Source organism: Pipistrellus hanaki (genome assembly GCF_964339955.1).
Source record: "Pipistrellus hanaki genome assembly, chromosome: 1".
NCBI lineage: Eukaryota > Metazoa > Chordata > Mammalia > Chiroptera > Vespertilionidae > Pipistrellus > Pipistrellus hanaki.
In genome coordinates, this window is record NC_140503.1 from 23,978,513 (window position 1) to 24,003,565 (window position 25,053).

At 39.8% G+C, this 25,053-nt stretch overlaps 1 protein-coding gene across 6 annotated transcripts in view; it reads right to left on the reverse strand.

Annotated features, from left to right (window-relative positions):
* Positions 1-2,515: 2,515 nt before the first annotated feature.
* PCNX1 (pecanex 1) overlaps positions 2,516-25,053 on the reverse strand; it is a 145,769-nt gene continuing 123,231 nt past the window's right edge. For all 6 annotated transcript variants that reach the window (XM_084891969.1, XM_084891970.1, XM_084891973.1 and 3 more), the window contains 8 exons: positions 22,252-22,352; positions 21,051-21,201; positions 14,838-15,068; positions 13,722-13,996; positions 11,954-12,159; positions 8,947-9,389; positions 8,058-8,198; positions 2,516-7,856 (listed from right to left, as the gene is read on the reverse strand). In XM_084891969.1, the coding sequence (XP_084748095.1) occupies positions 7,716-7,856; positions 8,058-8,198; positions 8,947-9,389; positions 11,954-12,159; positions 13,722-13,996; positions 14,838-15,068; positions 21,051-21,201; positions 22,252-22,352 (1,689 nt within the window). In that variant the 3' untranslated portion in view covers positions 2,516-7,715. The remainder of the gene's footprint in view (positions 7,857-8,057; positions 8,199-8,946; positions 9,390-11,953; positions 12,160-13,721; positions 13,997-14,837; positions 15,069-21,050; positions 21,202-22,251; positions 22,353-25,053) is intronic.

Consider the following 25,053-nt stretch of genomic DNA (forward strand, 5'->3'; position numbering starts at 1 on the left):
GCTGTCTACAGAGTTCTTTCACTGGAACTGGCATTGTAAGAGTTCCCATATGCCAGTCCTTAGCCACAGACATGTCAGCTCCTGTTTGTTCCCTTTCACTGTTAGGTCGATTGTGTCTAGTCAGTCTATCACTGTAATTTATTATCTTCGTCCTTGAAAAAGGAATATTTCAAGATCAGATAACTTTGCAACAATCCTTTTCAGGTTAAGCAGACCCCCAATTTTAAACTTTCTTTTTAAAAATAGTTCTTACTCATCTTTTTAAACATTTGCTTGCCCCAATTTCTAGAACCATAAATTAACAAACTGGCACTCTGATCAACAGAGTGATCTGCTACTTTTATTTTTACTGAATTTATTGGGGTGGCATCGATTAAATTGTTTCAGGTGCACAATTCTATAAACATCATGTGTATATTGCATTGTGTTCACCACCAAAAGTCAAGCCTCCTTCCATCAGCATTTATCTCTTTACCTTCTTCTACCTCCCGCATCCCTCCCCTCCTCTGGCAATCACCATACTGCTGAGTTTTGTGGGGCTTTTTTGCTTAATATCTACCTTTTTCACCCAGCCCTCTCGCCTCTAACAGCAGTCTGTTCTCTGTATTGTGTCTAGTTTATTGAATTCCACATAAGTGAAATCATATGGCATTTGTCTTTCTCTGACAGGTTTATTACACTTCGCATAATACTCTCCAGGTCCATCCATGCCGTTTCCAAAGGGAAGATGTCCTTCTCTTTTACAGTTGAGTTGTATTCCATTGTGTGAATTTTTTCATCCACTCGTCGACTAGTGGGCACGTGGGCTGTTGCCAGATCTTGTCTATTGTAAAGAACGGTGCATTGAACATAGGGCCGCGTGTATTATTTTGAATCAGTGTGTGGGTGTCTTTAGATATAGTCCCAGAAGTGGAATTGCTAGGTCACAAGGCAGTTCCATTTTTAACTTTTTGAAGAAACTCCATACCGTTTTCCACAGTGGCTGCACCAGTCTGCATGCCCAATAGTGCACAAGGCTCCCCTTTTCTCCACATCCTCGCCAGCGCTGGCTGATGGATTGGTTTAGAGCCATTCTGGCAGGTGTGAGGTGCTATCTCATTGTGGTTTTAAGTTTTCATTTCTCTGATGACTTGAGATCCTGAGCATCTTCTCATGTCTGTTGGCTGTATGTTCTCTTGAGAGAAGTGTCTATTTAGGTCCCTTGCCCATTTTTTAATTGGATTTTCTTGGTGTTGAGTTTTATAAGTTCTTTATAAATTTTGGATATTGTCTCATTATTTGTTGGTTCTGAAGTTAATTCGGGTTCTGAAAAAAATATCAGGTTTCCAAAAAAATAAAAATAAAAAAAACTTTGGTTCTCACAAAATCAAGTTTAAGTAGTAACTTACAAACCCAAAAGCCAATCATAGTTCGATAGGCGATCAGCCTCCCTCTGGAACCTCTCTCCGCCGACATGACTTCTCTTACGCCGCCTTACTCCATCTAAAACACACTTTGTGCAACTGCAGCTACAAAACAATGGTGGTGAAGATTTCACTGAGACCCAGCGCTCCCTTTCCATCGGGCTTGCGGCGTGGCTGTGCGCAGGTGCGCCGGCTGCCCTGGTGGTTATGCCGAACCCTCCACAGGCAGGCGACACAGGACTTGCCATTTCTTCGGCCTCCTCACCCGTGACCCCGATGGCCTACAGGTGTCCTTTCTGACTTGCTCTCCAGAGGCTGACATATATGCTGACAGAGTATCGACTAGAGACATGCTGGGACTTGTGGAACTGGACAGTCTTCTGGTTTCCAGGGGAAAAGACATTACCACAATGAAGCAACTTTTTGACACCTGACCTCTGGCCCCATGTTTTCAAAGGAAAGGTCTATGGTCACACAAAATTAATCATAAGCATGTGGACTGTTTTCCAGTAATTAAACCACTTTATTTCTCTAAATACCCCTCCCAGCTCAAAAAAAAAAAGGGGGGGGGGATAAAGAACAGATAACAGTTCACTTAGCTTTTACCTGGAACACATTTCAGTGCTTAGACTATCAATGGGGATTTTGTTCCATTTAGAACAAACAGGCTAAACTTGGTGCTGGAAAAGGACCCTGCACTGGCTATGTCTGCTGTTACCACAGCTACACCACTCAGAGAGCCACATCTGATATAGGAGTCAAGTAACTGCCCGAAGAAAACATGGAAAAACCCACGGTGTTGTGACTGAAGAGGAAATACTGATTTTTAAATAATAAATGATGTGACTGCATTTTAACCAGATCCTGCGGGCATGCAGAATGTTGCAGAGATCCGTGTATCTTTCACTGGTTGAGGGTTTTAGCTGAGGAGTCTGGCCTACCTATGATACATTTTGAATTATGTACATTTCTATTGTAAGATGAATCACCTGTTTATAGGCCAAATGTTTCAAATGACTCAGAACCAAGCACATGTTTTTAAAATATATTATGCAGAATTTAACATGGCACATGCTAGTTTTTCTTAATCTGACAAAAATGGACAAAAGGCAAAATGGAAAAAAATTTATTTCCTCAGTGTTTTATCCACTGTCAATACTGTATTTTTTATGCAATATATTTGCAAAGAAAAAAAATACAATCTCAGCTTTTATTTTCCATTTTAAACAACTGCAATATTTACAAACTGTTTAGAATAACAAACACTCGGGGACACACACACACACACACACACACACACACGAGTACATTTTCTCATCTTGGGTTTACACTGGATGCTGGTAGAGGCAATGGGCCCTCTTGGAGCCCGTGACCAGACAGAGAAGGCCACTGCCTTCCTTACATCCTCCTCCCACTTCCTCCGGCGGAGCGCACGGCCAGGCTCATAAAGGGCTAAGGTAATCAGTTTTTGCTATTTATTTTTATTTAAACTACAAGCTCTTAAAAAGCATAAGCAGACATGACTGTGCCCCCATTGCTGTCATTCTGGTTGTAGAATCAAGCTTCGTAATCTAGAAAATCTTGCTGAACCACAAGGACACTAAGCCCCAGTCATTCTCACTGCTCCTGTGTCTCGAGTTCCAGGTTATCACCCCATCTGTGCTCGTAACACCCTCTTCCCCCCACCATAACCTCAGGTGACCTTTGTTCCTTAGCCTGGCCCCACGGAATCCCAAACTGTCAGGTGCGGAGCTGGGGCCTAAGAAGGGAAGTGGAATCTTAGAGAAAGGCCCAGTCTCAGGACAGAGCTGCCACTGACCCTGCAATGGCTGCCAGCTCTGGTTCCCCACAGAGTGATACGTGGCTTCCGTCAAATGGCAGATAATGAAGATCAGCTCACCCACGTACCCACTCTGATCCAGAGAGAGTGCGTGGCTGACACACAACTGAGAGAAATTCTTATCACACATAAGTCTTTAGATTATTTTGATGAGGTGACTCAAGTCAGAAATCATACTTCCGTTTTTAAGCAAAATTAATGCTCCATTCACACACCTGCCAGAACTATTTGTATATAAATTTCTTTTCAACCACAGCTCTTACCTAAATATCTAACAAGTTAAAAATGAGGCCTAAATGTATATCAGCTATATTTTTTTTTAAAAGAGAAACAAAGAGAAGCTGGTTTCCTAATACTTAAACAACCCACTGTGCATATCCACTGTCCTATTAAAATGTAAAGTGCACAAATACATATGATAGCTAATTTCCTTCTTCCAGATCAACAGAGCTCCTTTCTCCCTGCGCCTGACACAGGAAGCCTGAGTCCAGTAGCCGGCTCCAAGTGTCATCTCGGCCCTCACCGCCTTTCATTATTCTCCCCACACTTCCTGGAATGAAGGAAAAGCCTCTAAATAAACATTGTTGCTTTATATTTCATTTGTGTCCAGGCAAAGTAATTTTATATGATCGCATTACACTATAAACAACAACAACAACAAAACTAAGAATGAAGACTGAGGACTTGAAAATAACGGGAGGGGCCTTTGTCCCTACTCATGAGGAAGCAATGAAGATGAGCACAAAAGCAATGAACACCCCGGGCTGCGGTTTACAGTGGAGCAGCCGGTAAATACAAACTCAACGGATTCTCACCCCATGTCACAGCCAGCTTTTTCTCACACCACATATTTAGGAGGAAGGATGTTTGAAAGCTAACTAAAAGAAAAAGGTAATTTTAGACTCTGGGCAAATCATAAAGACCCAGTTCTGGATGAACCACTGAAGGCAGCCATCCACCAAATGAAGGTTTTCTCGGGGGGCGGAGGCTGCTGCTCAGACGCAAGGCAGACTTTACTAAGGGGGAGCAAGCTACCCTTGCCGAGATCTGAGGCTGTTCTTTGTATTTTGATACAAAATGTAAAAATAAACCAACCCAGAAAGAGAGTTAACATCTTCTTAACGATATGTCTTTTCCTACATAAAGACTTGTATTTTCATTGCCTGACATCTAGTACAGAGGAATTTTCCTTATCTCATAACAGAGACAGTCTACTTGTTTCAAAGATTACTAGAAGCAGCTCAGATATACTTGAAATACCTTTAAAAATACTTCAAACCTAATGGAAGTTAACTGACCAGTACTGGAAACTCAAGAGAAGGTTGTTCACTAATTTCCTGGAAGGTAGCTAATCTCCTTTTACCATAAAAATATAGTCTTACCACCTACTCTCCCATACCCCTTAAATATCAACATATTAATCTAGGCTCTTAAAAAAAAAAAAATTGGTTCTTTAGAAAAAAAGTGACCGTTTAAAGTCTTATCAAGTATTGAAAAAATGGTGTAAAAAGAGGGCTCACACCAACTTATAAGCTGAAAGATTAACTAAAAGCTTAATTTTGAATTACAAAATTATTTTACCTCTAAATGAGAGGAAACAAGGAGAAGCTAATAATTATATATCATCCAGGACTTCCTTTCGAAGGGGGAAAAAATAAAATCAAACAACAACAAAAGGTATTAATGAAACTCTATTTAAAGGAAATAAATAAAATACTAGTGTTTTAATTTCATATTTTTACTTTCAACTTTTAGAACTCTAGAAGTTTTGCAACTGTGAAGCATAGACACCATGTCTGCTGGTCTCACACATTGATGAAAACGTGAGGCAGGAATCGAAACGGCTCACTGTTGTGAAGGGCGGGGGTAGAATAAGACATGTCTGATCAATTTAACTGAAGGATGTCTATTCCTATTTAATAATTTAGGTCAAATTATTCTTAAGAAATAAATGTTTCTTCATTTGTCACCATTTCCCCTAATAAAGTTATTAGAAAAGTACTATAATTTGTAAAAGACTCCTAATTTTAGGCTTAAAAAAAACAACATGGCTCTTGATCCACAAAACTTGACTAAGGGGCTATCTGATAACAAAATCCAACTTGTTTTGAGGAAAATGTCCACTAGTTGCTACCCCAAATCAAGATGCAATAAATGTGTTCCATATAAAATTTAGTCTGGCATTTGAAATCTGACTTTTAGGAGTGAGTGTATCATTGAGGGTAACAGGTGGGGGGACTAGGAATAAAAGTAATTCTGGCCATTCTGACTGAATCATCTGAAATTCAGATTTTGTGTGTGTAGATGTAGGAAAGTGAATTATTTTCCACTTAATACTAAATATTAGTATTTAGTAGCATTTAATACTTATCTTCTCACCGAGGTAACGACCATAAAAAGATCACTTTTATTTCAGAAAGGGGACAGGCAATAGGGAGCAAAGTTCCTGTGAGATTTTAAATAAATATACATAGGTAAGCATATATATTTTCAGAAAGAAAGAAGAAAGAGCCTGAACTTTAATGGCATACTACAAGAACTGCCAAAAAAAAAAAAAAAAAAAAAAAAAAGGCAAATACAGGATAGTGACAGGATCAGGGAAACACATTTTGATTGGCCAATTTAGAAAGGGTACCTTTGTGCAAAGGTTTAGAAAATCACTTGACAAATGTTTTTAAACAGTAAATTTTACAAAGTGTGAAGTCTGGAAATGTTAACACAAGGCACATTGGGTCCTGAATTTAGCAACAAGAATGCTAAATTAGAAAAAGGAAAAATAGGTTTTGAGTGGAAATGCAGTAAGCAGCATTTATTTATTTCCTTCCTTAGTTCTCATTCCTTCTACTGAAGTGTTATGCTACACTGTAAGATCTATGTTACAATTGGTAGGAAAAACAGCTTCTCTCTCCTGTCACCTCAAAAAAAAGATACTTTAAACCTACGATGTCCAATACGGTAGCCAGTAGGCACAGTGGCCAGTGAGTACTTGCACTGGGCTGGCGCCTAGGGCTGAAACATTAATACTTGGGATATACTGGATTACACAGAATGCTTGATGAAGATTAATTTCACCTCCTTCTGACTGTCCATCCAGGCGGCAGAAAGACGACTGCCCTGAAACGCTCAGAAGAAATGTACAGTCTTCTTTTTCACTTAACGAGGGAAAATTTTCAGAAGGATTTAAAAAATGCCAACAGTTGACAAATCTAAATTGCAGTTCCCACCCAGCCCAATTGTAAATCATATAAATTTCCCTGAATACATGCATTTAAAAAAATAAAATTTACGTTATGAGACAACATATGAATTGAGTCAATTTACAGTTATAAATATTTCAAATTACAGCTAAACACTATAAATTACAGGAAATAAAATTCAAGTAATAGAAAAAGGAGAGGAAAATTAAAGGAGTTATTAAAGAGGGATATAACAATAAGAACTGCACCATCTGGATAATTTTGTTTGAAAAAATTTTACTTGATTAACTGAACTGCATGTAAATAACTTCAAGAATTCTTAAAATAAAAAGCAATCAATCCTCTCTTTAAATTCCTGGACACTCATCTTCTTTGAAAAGCACAAGTGTTTTCTTCCCACGATTGGCCCAGAGGGTGTGCCGGCGAGAGCAGCAGGGACCGGGGACTGCCGCTGGGCTCGCCTGCGATGCGGACTCAGGAGCTGGCGGAGTGTGGCAGGACCCGCCCACTGACCGCTGTCTCCGGGAAATGTCAATCATGATGCTAGTCCTCCTTTTAAAGACGGACTCCAATGTTCTGGGCAGCATAGTTCCTGATACGGATGTTTATAAGGGAGGGGAAGGGGTTAATCCCAAAGTCAATTTAAATAATGGCATTTTATTTTCATATATAAATAAATGTTCTGAGAAATCTCAGATTTTAGTGCATTGTTGTAAAAAATTAGTGCAGTTTTTCTTAAAGTTTTTAGAGCTCAAGGAATAAGATAAATATGTCTGTTCATAGTCTCTCACTGTACATTAAGCCTTTATACTGCTCTATGTCCAACTGAAGGTTTCTACACGGATCTGTTTTTAAAAATCAAAGTAAATGGATTTCATGTTCTATAACAAAACATGGCAATTATTTTTGGCAAAGAAATTAGAAAGTATAATATCGGCATAATTTAGAAATCAAGAGTTTGTTGATTTAAAGCATAGGCAATGAATATGAAAAAACTTTTAAAGGATATATTTTAACAGAACTTGATCCTTCATGCAAAATGTTTTCTCAGCAGCTAACTTAAAAAAATATTTTAGCTTTATTTGGGGATGAAGACAGTGACAGGAGTCAGGGCGAAGGGCGAAGGAGAGGTGCTTAGCCAAGCCCACTCGGTGTCTCTGTGTTGAGGCTCTCCTTTGGGATGGAACGAACCCTGCAGGCATCCTCTGCTCTCGCTCTCTTTCTCCAACGTCTCAGAATTGACAGGGGCAAGAAACGTAGTTACAAAACACTGGCTCACACTTCAGCCCCAAGTTCTAGTACCCCGGTTTCGACCACAGTCACGTATTTATCATCAATCTGGACCAGAAGTACTGTCTTGTCGATGTGGGACCTAGTACCTGGGTCTCTGCTGCAAGGCACCCATCGGTGAATCACCTAGTGGTTCAGAATGAAACAACATGTTAGTGGCAGAGACCTTGAACATGCTCAGGAGCTCTTACCTTTGCTTAAGACTAGAGGTAGCAATTCTATGATAATTAAACATAAGGACATAAGTCAACTGAAAACATGCATACAAGTTAACCAGGCTACAAAGAAGTCAGAGGACCAGGCAGCCAGCTTCACAGGAAAACTTACATGGCCTTCCATGCCTTCCTGAGGTGTCCAGTCTTTCCAGCTGTTTCTCCCAGCTTTCAACCGAATACCCTCATCAGGCCACTGCAGCTCTTTCCTTTTTGACAGGTTGATTCCATCCAGAATTTGACTGGGATCCACAATCTATATTGTAAATATAGATAATTTCTAATTAATTTTTCTCTTGAAGATGAAAAATTATATAATCCCAAACAAAATTTCACAGGACTCTTTGTGTCTCAAGTTCTCTACTGCCTAAACTGTATAATAAAAGCCTAATATGCTAAGTGTCTGGCCGCAAAGCATAATATGCTAATAATATGCTAAGGCCGCATGATCGCTGTGACATGCATTGACCACCAGGGGGCAGATGCTCCGATAGGTAGGTTAGCTTGTTGCTGGGGGTTCGGCCAATCGGGACTGAGCGAGTCAGGCCAGACACGCCTTGGAGCCCACCTGCGGTCCTTCCCCGGCCCCAATCATGCATGGGTGGAGTCCTTGGCCTGGCCTGTGCTCTCTCACAATCTGGGATCCCTCGGGGGATTGTTGGAGAGCCAGTTTTGGCCTGATACCGCAGGCCAGGCCGAGGGACCCCACTGGTGCATGAATTTGGGCACTGGGCCTCAAGTAATGGAATAAAAAACAATCTAAAGAACCACCTCCCAAATTCCTCTCAGCCTCCTGGTAGACATTCTGCCATGGCCACACAACCGCCGCTGGGCGGGAACACATCACCACTGAAGAACTGCTTGCTTTCAGTCACACACTAGCAGAGATTTTCCAGTCTTCACACTAAGTGACAGGAGACTATTTTCACCAGAGCCCTTCCCTCCACAAACAGAAAATAAAATGCGCAGGAGAAACAGTGCACGAGGAACCCGGGCTCACTCACCTGGACTCTGTAAACCACCTCCCCCTTTTTGGCGTGTGCATTATTGGCAGGACTTAAGGTGTTGCCTGGCGGTGCATCAGCAGCACTGCTCTGGCCCCCATCTGTCCCAAGAAAGCCCACGAGAGTGTGATGCTTGCAGGCCGGGATGCTTTGGCTGGAGCTGCTGGAAGAAGGCAGGCCATGGTGCACACAGGCCATGCCGCTCTGACCCGAGGGCTCCGTCTGGTTCACCATGGAGAGGCGGGACTGGATGGAGGACGGTAAGTTCCGAAGCGATATCTGACTGGTAGAGGAGCGCCGACAAGGCACGAATCCTGTGGTGGACATCCGGAGGGACGAGTGCCGGCTGCTGTAGCAGTAGGAAGACTGGCTGGCCACGGAGGCCCGCGCTGGGGACTGTCGGACCAGGCCTGACTGCACGGAGTGAGTGCTGTGGCTGGTGCCTAGGGGACAGACAACAACACATTCTAAGTGGAATGAGTCCAACAGTTCTTTTCTTGTTTTTGTTTTTTGTAGCCTCTAACACTTTCTCCCTTAAGCAATTACTTGACTTTAACACTTATTCCTAAAAATTAAAAACTGTTAAAAAGAAATAAATATCTGAGATCTGCTTTCTTGTATTATTTTTAAAACATTAATTTAATTTACTGAAGCATTTTAAAATTCAAATTGTGAGGCAAAAGAAAGATGACCAAATAATTTACAGTAAATATCAGGATTTAAGGTTGGGATAAATCCTGTAAGTTTCACAGATATATTTTAAAACAATGGTCACCAACTGATGGTCCACGGACCAAAGGTGGTCCATGAGGTCCGAAAGGCTGGTGACCGCTGTTTTAGAATAACAAGAATTCTTCAATAATCAGAAATGAGATATCTCATGGAAATATTAGTAAGAACCTATTATGTGGCAAGCTCTACAACCATTTCTCAAAGTATAGTACTAATACCCTCACAATCTATTCCAATGACAAGCTGCAGTGCCTATCAATGACACTATAATCTTCATAGATATTAAGGGGTTACTTATAACTATGAATTACCGGTGATACTGAATAGGTTTTTCTGTGTTCTTTTTCAAGTGATTTAATATGATTCTTCAGATTTGTCCTTTTCCTGGCTCATAGTGATGTGAAGATTATTAGAAAATAATTATAGCCCAGCAGTGTGGCTCAGTGGTTCAGCATTAACCTTTGAACCAAAAGGTCACGTTTCGATCCCCACTCCGGGCACATGCCTGGGCTGCGGCAACTAATCGATGATCATCCCTCATCACTGATGTATGTTTCTCTCTCTTTCTCTCTCTCTCTCTCTCCCCCCCCTTCCTCTCTCTGAAATCAATAAAAAGCATATTAAAAAATGATAATTATTAATGATATTGAAAAAATAGCAATAGGCACTTTTTATCTGAAAATAAAGAGTAACCAATGTAAGAGAAAGGTACATTTAAAGAAGCACATTGATGGTTTTCAGCTTTTGCTCAGAAGGAAAAGAGCAACCTATGAAATGTTAATTATATACCTATTCAGAATCTTAACAGTTCCAGTGCCACTGGATTTTTTAAAATTGAGGTAAATGTCTTGACTTCATCTGCTCCCCATGCAGCTGCAGGGAAAGGACGGTGCTGAGTCACCGACCAGCCAATGGAAACATGAAATCTGATTCCTGCTGCATATGAGGTGGGCTACAGATCGCATGTAAAAGGTAAGTTAGCCCTAGCCGGTTTGGCTCAGTGGATAGAGCGTCCACCTACGAACTGAAAGATCCCAGATTTAATTCCGGTGAAGGGCACATGCCCGGGTTGTAGGCTCGATCCCCAGTGGGGGATTGCAGGAGGCAGCCAATCCATGTTTCTCTCTCATCATGGATGTTTCTCTCTCTCTCCCCCTCTTCCTTCCTCTCTGAAATCAATAAACATAGATTTTTTAAAAAAGGTAAGTCAGCTAAAAAAAAAATACCTCATGGAATGAAAAAATGAAATATTTGGAACTATTTCTAAAGGTATAGTATTAATATCCTCACAATCTATTCCAATGACAAGCTATACTGCCTGCAGAAAATTTATAATTTTTCTTAAATAGGCTACAAAAAGCACTAAGTATAAAAGAAAAGATCAGTAAATTGCTCTACACTAAAATTAAGAACATCTCATCAAAAGGCAGCAAGCCACTCTTCACAGGAAGAAAATGGAAAGCCAAGAGACAATGGAAAAGACATCTGTAATATGGAAAACTGACCAAGAGTTCAAATCAGAATATACAAATAAAAATGAGAAAAAGATAAGTGAATAGAAAAATGGGCAAGACACTTAACGGACACTTTAGAAAGAGGAATCGCTGGTAATCTCATTTAAAAGCATCCAATCTCAGAAATCAGAACAAAACAAATTAAAATAAGAAATTAAAGACCACCTCTCTCCTGTCCCTCTGAGCATGCAGGGAGCGAGGTGGGACCTGGTAACACTCAGAGCTGGTGGACAGTTTACCAGGTGGGCATTGCTATGCATGACTGGCAAGAATACACAATTGGTAAAAAAAAAAACCAAAAAAAAAAAACCAAACAAACAAAAAAAAACTTTCTGAAAAGATTTTAGCATGATATATTGTGAGTCTTAAATATTCTCATAAACGTTGACTTAGTGATTCCATTTTTAAAGTCTCCAGCCTACAAAAATAGTATGTGATTACAAAGATTTATATAAAGATTATTATAACATTCAGAAGAAACCAAATCATTGTCCAATAGAGAAGTTGAATAAATTATGTTAATTCAATATTACTAGCCTTTAAAAAGGATACTTTCAAAGAAATATTTCAAAGAATATATATTTACACACATAAACCGATTATTATGAACGAACAGGATAAGATCCAACTGCGAATCAAATAAAAGGCTCTATTTATATATTTCCAAGTAGATAAATATGTCCTCCTCTTTATCCCTGTATAGTAACTGAGGCCCACAACTAAGAGGTTCACACCGCTCACGTAATTTTGTTGCACATTACCGAGTGTTGGTGGATGAGCTGTGACGGGCGGGTGGAGACCTGCTCCAGATCCCCGGCCTGTGTTTCCGACGCTTCCTTGGGACACGGTGCTGTGGGGGTCGTTGGCAATTGTTGCATTGTTGCTAACGCATGAAGTTCCCCCTCCGGTATCGGAATCTTCAATATTGCCACCACTGTTACATCCAGCCCCACAACCTTTCCTCAACCTAGGAGCAAACACCAGAGCAGGAAGCATTACCCCACGATCACTTCTAGGGAGGTACTTTATTCTTTCTTAGCTATTCTGAATGCTTAAGGCTACTAATGGTCACTTTTGAAAGTCTTTAAGGCACATGTGTCAAACACAAGGCCCGCGGGCCAAATCCGGCCGGCCAGGCCTTGCAATGTGGCCCGCACCGCGCTGTCATCACTGCACTCCGCTGTCAGTTTATGACATTGTCAGTTTATGACTGTTCAGTAAACCATTCGGCCCTCGATTTAGGCTGGATTTTAGATTTTGGCCCCTTCTCTGATTGAGTTCGACACCGCTACTTTAAGGTGTAATCAATATTAGGGACAAAAAGTCTGTTTTCATATTCTCTTACATTCACTGCCTCGATACTTCCCAATTGGTTCAGCGTTCTACACTCTATCATCCTTCTACACTACAGGAAGAACTGCACATAATAGTTGTGACGTTAAGATCACAACTGGAAACAGAATTCTTGCCAGTGTCTACTCAGTGCCTCTAAGTCTGCAACACCTGAAACCTTATGTAATCAAGTGAAACCCAGCTTATGCTGCAGTGCACCTGAAGGGAGCTGCTGTGATGATTCCTCCTTCTTTCATTTGTTTATTTTTTATGTGTAACATGGACCAACTGAACTGGTTTGCCCACAACTGTCTTGGTTTAAGCACTGAAAATCCTGCATCCTGGAAAAACCCTCAGTCCTGGACAAACACGGCAATTCCAGCACAACATGTATTTTTTGGGGGGGGAAATAAATATTTCTTTGACACTACCCCGGTTTGTGTTCTTCTTTTTGCGTGGACAGGGACTGTTTTAAAATGATAAAACCTTACTCTTTAATGTTGGTATTTCTAGAAGAATTTAAAAACACCTAATTGAAAGTTTATTGCTCTAATCCCAGATCCTATATTTCTTAAGCTCTGATTTAAGGATATGAACTCTTAAGAAATTGAAAATAATATTCTAAGATTTTTTTTCCTTCACTTGTCATCAAAATAGATGTTCCTACACCATACACCACAATTTACAGGACAAAATCATGTGGATTCCTGAAGACAGACTACAGATTTGAGCTTGGAGTGATGACTGGATTGGGAAAACAGCATAGTGTCTCTGCACTGTACAACCAGGAGTTTCACATGCACTGTGCTCCCCCTACTGCTGGAACGGAGTACAGCAGATAGAAGAAAGCAATCGATGTGCACAAGTTCCTCATGCTTTTCTGTAATTTGTCCTGTTTGCTGACCCACACGTTCTAATGGCAGCGATATCCTGCAAACAGGGCAAAAACATTAAACAAAGGGAACTATTCAAAACTGTACTAAATGCTATAGCAGTGGCTTTTCACCGGAGCTGCACATTAGATTTACCTAATAAGAGTCTAAAGATATATAGTATATGCTCCGTCTCTGCTTCCTGAAGTTCAGATAGGTTTATATTGTGCTGTGGCACCTGTATTTCCCCTACAAATTTTCCAGGTGACACTAATGCACACTGTCTAGCTCGAAGGTCAGGACACACCACCACCCAGTGGCTCACCTGTGCCAGGTTGACACTATGAAGTTTCTGATGTTTCCCAAACTGATAGGTCCCCCAAGAATTCCTTTAAGCTGTTCATGGCTGTCAGAGTAAGAAGTTGTCAGGGGTGAGACAAAGATCGGGTAGCCAATAGGTTGGTCACAAGATGAGTTTATCATGTTTCTCAGAGCCTGCTTTGCGTTTTGGATGCTGCCTCTCTCGGGGTTACGGTTCCGTAGAAATACAAGCTCCTGCTGTTGCCCAGCCCAAAGACCTCGGACACATTCCTTATTCACCTGAAAACCAGATCACATGGGGATTAGATCATGGGGCTAAGAATGAAATTCATACAAACAGAAGCGCAGAAATGGGAGGGATACAAAAGGCATGATGACCAACTGTAAAAGGCAGGAAACAAACAGGTCACGTCTACACAGGAGTTAACCATTTTCCATTGTCATGCACAGAATGTTAAACAGAAGGCACAGAGGACTTCTGCTATGTCTTATAAAAATACCAAGTAAAATGTAGTCCATTTCATTTTCCAAATCAGTGGAGCACTGAATTTTGTAAATGAGATATTTTTTTGAATCAGAAGTAACAATATTTTTAGTTTAAAGGATGTTTGTGACTTTGGGGCTTGATTAAATGAATTAGTGAAAAAAAATAACCTTTATAAATTATCAAAATAAAATTTCAGAGATTAAGCCTCTTAAAGTCCTAAGACGTTTAACAACAACAACAACAACAAAAACAAAGCCCAAGGAAATGTTAAAGTGAACCACTGACTGGCCAGTATAAGCTACAGAAGTATTTTGCAACCTAGGAATCCCATCATATTAGCAATATGGAATTGATGTTTAAGAGATTCTGCCCAAATAGCAAATGAAATAGATTTTAAAACTACCAAAATAGAAATAAGCAAAAAATGTTAAGGCTTTATAGCACGTGAAAAAATGTCGGAGGACAGACTAAATTATTGACAAAATAAAATTAAGTGCTTATAAACAATAAATGCTAATGAAATATGGTCATCATTTTTTTTTCTCCAAGAGTTTCAACTACTTTTTAAAAGTTTGGATATGGTTATCTAAGTTGCAATTTTCTCAGATGCAAATTAATGCCTGGAAAACTTACTTTAATGACCCTGAAGCTCAGGTAGCGTCTGTTGAGCATGATGACTTTATACTCGTTGGTGCCATCATCCATGACATGCCGCAGGGCAAGCAAGGAGGGAGAGTTGGCTAGGACTGCACTTCGCCAAGCAGGGTCGCCTTCGTGGGCTATTACGAGGTTTTTTTCATGAGATACAATGGCTTCATAGAGCACAGTGGGGTCATCATACTCATCTGAAGAAGTGAAATGATCCTATACACAAGAATAAAAAATTTTTAGAAAAAGAAGAGAATGATTTCCAGGATTATAAAAACTTCTATACTAATTACTAAATGAAATCAATTACTAAATGAAAATTTCATATCAGCACACATTAATATTATTATACATAAAGTATATGAGAAATACTCTTTTAAAAAATGTGTTTAAGTCCCGGTTTTACCAGCTAAACCTAGGAAGCAGCTAAACCTCTTTGAGCCCGTTTTACATTTGTGAGTGAAAGCATTATCTGCAAACAAATTTGGCAAGGTTTTTGTAAGAGTGCGATGAAATAGTGTATTGGAGAACTAATTACATTATGAAGAATTATTCATATACATAGTGAATGCTTTTATTATTCCATGCAGGCTAGCCCTCAAACTTGGATGTGCATCCTTGGGGATACTGCATTCTTGCTCCCCCTCACCTCCCCTTCAAACAGCACACACGTGAGTGAAAATTTGTCAACCTCTCAGTTACAAATGTGAAGGCAGCCAATGTTTTATTTGTGCTTCCTTAATAGCACACCATTTCAGAAATTCAGATTTGCATTATGGTTAGTTGGGTACCTGTCCTGCATCTTCTGTTTATTTATAGGTTTCTGAATGGAAGATACATTTCATATACTTCTTTGTTTCATCCTTACAAACTGCAATGGAATTTTGCATATGGTAATATTAAATGCCTCTTTATCAAATGAATGGTTATTAAGATGAAGAGGTTGTTCAGGGAAGATTCCACTAGTTTTTCTAGGACTAGGAGCCTTCATTTGTCTTAAAGCTCACAACTATGAGCCATATCTCAACTAGTGAGAAGCAGGATAACATGGGTTTTAGAATCATTCTAGAGACATGGCTTTATGTGAAAAGTGCCTGGTTAGTAAGAAACACAATTTTAGAGATTTTTTAATGTAGTTTTAGTTTTTGATAGCTAACAGATAATCCTTTAACAGATATATATATAAAGAGGTAATATGCAATTTGACCATCACTCCAACACACAAGATGGCTGCCCCCATGTGGTCAAAGATGGACACCCCCATATGGACACAAGATGGCCACCACAAGATGGCCAGCAGGGTTGGGCAGTTAGAAGGGACCAGGCCTGTAAGGGAGGACAGTTGGGAGCAATCAGGCCTGCAAGGGAGGGCAGCTAGGGGGAACCAGGCCTGCAGGGGAGGGCAGTTAGGGGCAATCAGCCTGGCAGGGAGCAGTTAGGCATCAATCAGGATGGCAGGGGAGTGGTTAGGGGATGACCAGACTGGTAGGCATAAGCGGTAAGGGGCAATCAGGCAGGCGAGTGGTTGGGAGCCAGCAGTCCTGGATTGTGAGAGGGCAGTTGGACATCCCTCGAGGGATCCCAGATTGGAGAGGGTGCAGGCTGGGCTGAGGGACACCTCCCCCCCCCCCATGGCCCCATGCACGAATTTCATACACCAGGACTTCAGTATATATATATATACATATATATACATATATATATATATATGTGTGTGTGTGTGTGTGTGTGTGTGTGTGTGTGTGTGTGTGTATGTATATATGTATGTATATATATATGAAAAAAAATCAACTTGAGTGAGGAAAACTAAGAAAATATATAAAAATATTTGTTTAGCTAAAATTTAGAGGATAGGGTTGCATTGAGGAATTTACAAAAGTAGTATTGCAGTAATGAGCTATATTTTAAGCTCTCTGGGAACATAACAGTTTTTTAAGTTGAGTTTGGGGTATGATTTACATACAATAAATGCCCCCACTCTGAAGGCAGTTAGCTGCCCTTTGACAAATATGCACACCCACGAAACCACTGCCAAGTCTAGATGTAGAACATTTCCATCACCCCAAAGGCTCCTTCCTGCCTTTTGGCATTCAGTCTCTATATCCCAAGCAACCACTGATCTGCTTTCTAAATCTATAGATTCATTTCGCCTGCTTTAATTTTATGTAAGTAAAATCATACAATATAGGCTCTTCATATGTCTGACTTCTCCTGCTCTGCATTATGTTCTCATTCAGGCTGAGGTGACTCACAATAGTTCATTTCTTTGTAGTGTTTAGTAAACTTATTCTATCGTGTGGCAATCCCATAATTTGTATGTTCATCCACTGATTGACATTTGAGTTGTTTCCAGTTCTGGGGTATTATGAGTAAAGCTGCTATGCACATTTGGTTTGTGTGGATATCTATTTTATTTTCTTGGGTAAATAACTAGGAGTAAAATTGCTGGGTCATATGACAAGTATGTACCGGTACTAATTCTTTCTTTTAATACATAAACCTATTGTCCATTTTTGTGGATTTTCGTTAGTATATAACATATGAACTTTGGGGATGACAGTATTGATTTACATATTTATCTTTTCCTGCTCAATAATCCCTCATGGACAATCCAACATGTGACTAAAAGTGTTGGTCAATGAATGGGTGTTATTTGTTACTTCACAGGTCCATCTCTATGTTCCTCGAAGGTGCACAGGGATTACAAAACTCGTTCAGGTTGCACCTGTGTTCTCTATTGCCTCCTCAGCCCTCATGGCTCCTGGCCGATTCCCCCACCTCACCCTCCCTGGTTGTCACTGCTTGTTGTCAGTCATGCTAATGGCGAGAGGGTGCTGTTTCCAAGTGTTGGCCTGATCATAGGGCAGAGAAGCACTGTTACAGGCAATAGTGCTTCAGCCAGAGGAACGTGGAGAGAAAAGACCCCGAAGCAACAGGCAAGAGCACGAATAGCGTGAGGCTAGAGGCAGTGACCAAGGCATCAGAGACTTTGGACCCTGTGCCTCGGTGTCTTCTCTGTCATAATGTTTAGGATGAACTGAAAATGCTTGTTAGAAACTGTGAAATAATTATGCTATGTAAAAGAGGTGTTTCTTTTTTTAAAAAAAATATATATTTTATTAATTTTTTACAGAGAGGAAGGGAGAGGGATAGAGAGCTAGAAACATCGATGAGAGAGGAACAGCGACCAGCTGCCTCTTGCACACCCCCCACTGGGGATGTGCCCGCAACCAATGTACATGCCCTTGACTGGAATTGAACCTGGGACCTTTCAGTCCACAGACCAACGCTCTTTCCACTGAGCTAAACCGGTTTCGGCAAAAGAGGTAATTCTTACATAGAGATATTTAATTGGTACCTTTTGAGAAACCTGATTTGAAAAACATTTTAGGGAGCATTTGAAATCTTGCTTCCCAGCATTATAGTCAGTTTGGCTCAAATAAAATGTTATAAAGTAAAAATTTCTTTAAAAAATATATTTTATTTATTTTTTTATAGAGAGGAAGGAAAGGGATAAAGAGTTAAAAACATAGATGAGAGAGAAACATTGATCAGCTGCCTCCTGCACACTTCCTACTGGGGATGTGCCTGCAACCAAGGTACATGCCCTTGACCAGAATCGAACCTGGGACCCTTTTCAGTCCGCAGGCCAACGCTTTATCCACTAGGCCAAACCAGTTAGGACTACGGTAAAAATTTCTTACAGGCTTAGGCAATTCATAGGACATCACAAGACAAAAGGATAAATACCAGATGGACAAAAACTAAATGAATAAAAAATTTAAGTTATAGTTATTACCTTTTTCTTTTACATACATTTAATTCTATCACAAACTCTAAAGCTAGTCTGAAGATGGATACTCTATTTGATTCCCAAATATATATTTTCCCCATCATCCTCAAAATAGGATTCCATTTTTCAGAGATTTTCAAATAATATTTCCCTCATTAGAAATACTCCTCAATAACAGGGGACATCAACTGCATTTCAGTACTTTAGATCACAGTAAAAATCACTTGAAGAGTTATTCATCTTTTATTTTGGGGGGAAAATATTCAATCAGATATGAGCACAGCAGATGCATTTTAATGAGTATTTTCATGTGGTCTCTATCATCAGATCTGATGACTCTGTCAAGTGGAATGAACAGAGTAGCAAGTGCCAGTACAAAAAGACCTTGAATGGTGGCATTTCATTATAATGTTGACTAGGGGCCCAGTGCACAAAATTCGTGCATGGGGAATGGGTCCCTCAGCCCAACCTGCACCCTCTCCAATCTGGGAGCCCTGATGGCTTAGGACCACTCCCCGTGGTTCTCTGCTCTCTGCGGGGCCTGGCCACTGCCCAGAGGCTCTCCGCTCACACTGCCTGCTCTCAGCAGCCACCCCCCACCAGGACTGGGGGACTCCGGTGGAGCTGAGGGGACTGGGTGCTGCCATCTTGTGGCTATGGGTGCCACCATCTTTGTGACAGAGTGATGGTTAATTTGCATATTGCCCTTTTATAGGATGATCCCGGCCAGGCCTGCTGCCTGTAGAGTGTGCACATCCTCCCCACATCTGTGTGGTTTTTCTCCAGGTACTCCAGTTTCCTCCCACTTCCTAAAGCTGTGCACGTGAGGTGAAGTGGCCTGTCTCCATTGTCCCCATCTGAGTTATCACAGGTGTGGTTGCGCATGGGCACTGTAATTCAATGTCCAGAGTGGGTGTCTGCCTTGCCCCCTGAGCTGCTGGGAGAGGTTCTAGTCACCTGCAACCCTGAACTATAATAATCAGGCTGGAAAATAACTACCTTACTTGTTTTTGTTCATCTTTCTTAAATACGAGAGCCCTTATGCACGAAATTCATGCAAGAGTAGGCCTTCCTTGCCCTGGCTGCTGGCACTGGCTTCCTTCTGTCGCCCAGGCCCTGGGCTTCCCTTGCAGCCCCAGCTTTGTCTGGAAGTATGTCCGGAAGGATGGCCAGTCTAATTAGCTTATTATGCTTTTACTATTATATTATAGATATGTAATAGTTCACATTTACTCAAATATTTAATACTAGAAGTGTTTTGAATCTTTATTTAGATGTTTGGTGATGTTTTGGTGACTAGAAATATGCCATAGGAACAATTGTTTATAACAATTAGCCTCTGGGAAAACTGATTTCATCATTTCATTTCACTTAATGTTGCAGTTTACAAGAATCTATTGACAAAATTAAGTGAGGCCTTATTGTACTTAATTTCAAAGTATATTCTTTTTTAAAATATATTTTATTGATTTTTACAGAGAGGAAGGGAGAGGGATAGAGAGTTAGAAATATCAATCAGCTGCCTCCCACACACCCCCTACTGGGGATGTGCCTGCAACCAAGGTACATGCTCTTGATCAGAATTGAACCTGGAAACCCTTCAGTCTGCAGGCCTATGCTCTATCCAATGAGCCAAACCGATTAGGGCTCAAAATATATTCTTCAAGTGATCCAGGACAATATGCATTGTGAGGCCTCATTTTAAATTTTTTACCTTCCTAGGATTAAACTAGTGCCAAACCTTTCCTAACCATCTGTTATTCTATATAACATGCGAAGTGAAACTCTCGGTAACAGCAGCACTGAGGAGACTCCTGAGATGCTGCTGCACTGCAGTGTCACCAAACATTCACACGGAAGAGGTGTGCATTACAACCACATGATGTCAAAGCAAGCATCACAGGCCAAAGGCTTGTTTTCAGTTTGTCACTCACTGCTTACACTTGTCCTCAGGCTCATGCCCAGATATTAATATTCAAATTTACTGGTAGAAACATAGGTTTGGGCCCTAGCCAGTTTGGCTCAGTGGATAGAGCATCGGACTTCAAACTGAAAGGTCCCAGGTTTGATTCCGGTCAAGGGCACATGACCGGAGTGTGGGTTCAATCCCCAGTGCAGGACTTGCAGGAGGCGGCCGATCCATGATTCTCTCTCATCATGGATCTATCTATCTCTTTCTCCTCCTTCCTTCATCTCTGAAATCAATAAAAGAATTTAAAAAAGAAGAAAAAAAGAAAGAAAAAGAAATATAGGTTCGGGATTCTAAGATATAGAATCTTGCCCTGAATCATGTTTTTCTTTGTTTCAAATCAGAATATTTCTGAAAAGGTACCTAAGAAACAATTTGGAAGTCAAAAGAAGCACCATTAACTAATAGCAATGGGTTAGAAATGTTCTCTTCTTACCTGATGAAGTTTAATGGACATACGGATTCCAGGGACTACTACTTTTCTGAGTAACTCCATGTCAGCAAAGATCCATTCGTCTCGAATTGAAGAAATACGGAAATCTCCCTTGAACAGGGCATGCAATCCATAGAGGAATGACTCTAAATTACTGTTAGGATTGGAGACAAAACATTCACATATTTTGACAACGGTCTTACGTTACATTGATTCTTACGTCTGGCTGTGCATCACAATTATGTGAGATTGTTTTAAAAATAGAGATTTTAAGAACTAATGTCAGCACCCCTAAATCAGAATTACAAGGAATAGGGCCTTTTGACCTGGGATCACTGTTTATTAAAAGGCGAAAGATTTATGCGATCTGAAGAGAAACCAGAGTATGGGATCACTGTTTATGAACCACTATAATAGAGTCCATGAAAATAAACATCAGGCAAAGAGTATGTATACGTTAAAAGATATTAAGGAGGGGCTAATGGAAAAGATGAAAATTAAAATATATGGCACTTCTTAATTCTAATTCATTTGGATGCATATGTCAAGAAACCCAGTTTATATTTAGAGTTCCAAAATCTAATGTACAACTACACTGAGTGGAAAGATTATTATGATTCTGAAAGCATAATAACCTCACCACTCAGTATATATATTAGAGGCCCGGTGCATGAATTCATGCATGGATGGGGTCCGGCCAGCTTGGCCAGTGGGAGGGAACATAGGCAGTTGGCTGGCCTGCCTGCTGGTAGAACTCTCAATCGAGGGGACAATTTGCATATTAGCCTTTTATTATATAGGATATACACTTAGTGGCCGGATTATGATGCACTCAGAGATCATAATAATTTGGCCATTCGGTGTATATTCAAAGTATAAATGCTCTGGCAGAAATTGCAATGAAGAATGAAAAAATTTTTTTAAAAAGGTAAATTGTTAGCAAAGAGATGTTATGGGGTTATTATTTTTTAAATGTCTCAAATCTATTAAATTCTCACTATCAATAACTGCCTACAGATATGTCAATTTTAAAAGCCAGTTCTGTTAACCACTTAGAACTCAACTATGTTCAGCAAAAAGATCTATACAACATCTGAAGAGTCTTTGGCAATAAATTAGCATAGTATGCTTCCATGAAAGATGATTCCAGACTTAGATCTGACGGCTTCCCACAATCCCTTCCTAAAAACAGAAGTGCCGTTACCTGGACATATGGTGGGATGCAGTCCCCAGAGCTCTTCGTCCCAGAACACAGAGTCCATAACAAAGAGTCACCAGAGAGGAATCTTTGTCCACATCCAGTGGCTTGGGAAAACAAACAAACAACGACAGAAAAGAAACAAAAGACAGGGTGAAGGAGGTCAAAAGGTACAAATTTCTAGTTACAAAATAAATAAGTCATGGGGATTTAATGTAGTGACTATACATAGTAATACCATATTGCATATTTGGAAGTTGTTAAGAGAGATCTTAAAAGTTTTCATCACAAGGAGCCGAAACCAGTTTGGCTCAGTGGTAGAGCGTCGGTCTGCGGACTGAAGGGTCCCACGTTTGATTCCGGTCAAGAGCATATACATTGGTTGTGGGCACATCCCCAGTAGGGGGTGTGCAGGAGGCAGCTGATTGATGATTCTTTCTCATCGACATTCCTAGCTCTCTATCCCGGTTCCTTCCTCTCTGTGGAAAATAAATAAAATATATATTTTTTTTAAAAAGTTTTCATCACAAGGAAAAAAAATTGTAACTATGTGTGGTCATTGAAGTTAACCAGATTATGGTGACCATTTTGCAATATATACAAATACTAAATCATTAAGATGTATACCTGAATGTCAATTTTACCTCAAGAAAAAAAAGAAAAACAAAATACGTTAATCAAAAGGGTATATATGTATTTATCAAATCAAAATGTATATATTTAATGAATCAGAGATTAAAAAACTCAACTAGTCTCTACATCCTCAGATAAAAGTTTTAATGAAAAGAAACAACAAAACACTATATAAGGAGGGTCTTTGGAATCTTTAAATAAAGTCTAATACTTTATAATACTAGGATTTAAAAAAAGAACCAGGTATAAAGTACTTAGATGTTTAGCTAGTACTCTATAGGAGAACTCAGTTGCCGCACAGAGTTACAAAACTTTTTTTGCTCGTGATAAGAACTCTAAGATCTACTCTCCTCACATTTCAGGAGGGTACTGTCTCAGTAATGGGAGAAAAACCAGCTCCAGACCAATGGCTGGACCCTCCTAAGAAAGCTTAAAAACAAGCTCATAAAGGATCAAACTGTCGCCAAAGAATTTAATTGTCACAGAGTTAAGGTCAACAATATTTATAGAACTACAAAAATATCCAGCACCCATCATGGTAAAATGCATAAAGTCCAATAAAAAATTGTCAGGCATATAAAATAGCAGGAAAATATGACCCATAAAAGAATAACCAATTAATCACTCACTCAATCAAAATTGTCCCAAAAAGTTATTACAGTTCTTCAAAAAGATAGAGGAATGACATGATGCTAAGACATGAAAGATTTATATAAAAGACAAGTTAAACCTCAAGAGATACCAAAAATGCAAAGTTTGAGATTTTTTTAAAAAAATGTTACACAAATTAATGGCATATTAAACAATGCAGAAGAAAAAAATAAGTGATTTTAAAACATAGCAATAGAAACTTTGCAAAAGAGACTGCAAAAGGCATCAGTGAGTTATAGACATCAGGCAGCCCAATATGAATATAACTGGAATTTCCAAAAAAGGGAAGAGGAAGATAGAAAAGAATGTTTTAAAAAATAATGGCTGAAGTATTTCCAAATCTGATGAAAACTATATACTTAAGACTAAAGCACGTCCTACATCTAAAGACAGTCAGTATGTACACCCAGACCTGGACAAAGATGCTAGCTATCCAGGCGGCTTACTATGCTCTGAGATACAGAGTAATCTTGTACCTCGGAGGTTCAACTACACCAGACTTAGCTTGGAAAACAAGAGTGCTGGAAGGAATTAGCTTCTGGAACCACAGGCCTTGCTTGGCATTGTGATTGTGTTACATTGTGTTAACCAGGGGAGCATGAAAGTCACGAGGGCCATGAGACCTAGACAGAAAGTAGCAGTTGGTGAAGTCTGTAGCTCACCTATTTTTAGGATAAGACAAGTTATCCTGAAGTGTGACTAGAAACCAGCTGAATTACAATCAGCCAAGGTGAAACAAATTTTGGATCCTCAGCCTAGACCTACAGAATTAGAATCTCTCATACTATCTGATTTTCATACATGTTAACATCAGAAAGTCAAAAGTCAAGCATGTCAAACTCAAAGGCTAACATGGGCCAAAGGCTAACATGGGCCAAAGGCTAACATGGGCCAAATAAACAAGGTTTAAGTTTATGTGGGCTGCAAAAAAAACAGAAGCTTCAATTTTCATAGAAACGTAGGTTTATTTCAATAGAGACATGCTGAATACGAAGAGCTGAAATGAGTAATTGTTAACATAAAATAATAGAACATTTTAATACAAATTAATATTTTTCTTGAACATTAACTTATCAGACACTGAATAACTGCACAAATTAATAAGCATAATGCAAATAAACCTATTTTTCTTGTTCTCCTAAAGCAAAATATTTCCTGTTGTGCACACCAAACAAGTCAGTCCAAGACTAATGACATGGCAATCGGCTGCTAAAATATTCACTGGTGATATTAGTGGAGAGAAATGGTGCACCTGCGCGAAAGGCACATAAAGGAAATAAATGCAACACAATTATCGTCATCAGTCATTAGCAAACGGTTGAGTTCCTTATTAATAATTATGTATAATAAAATATTGTAAAAATTAAGTTGTGAAATTTAAAATATATATATTTTATTGATTTTTTACAGAGAGGAAGGGAGAGGGATAGAGAGCTAGAAACATCGATGAGAGAGAAACATTGACCAGCTGCCTCCTGCACACCCCCCACCGGAGATGTGCCCACAACCAAGGTACATGCCCTT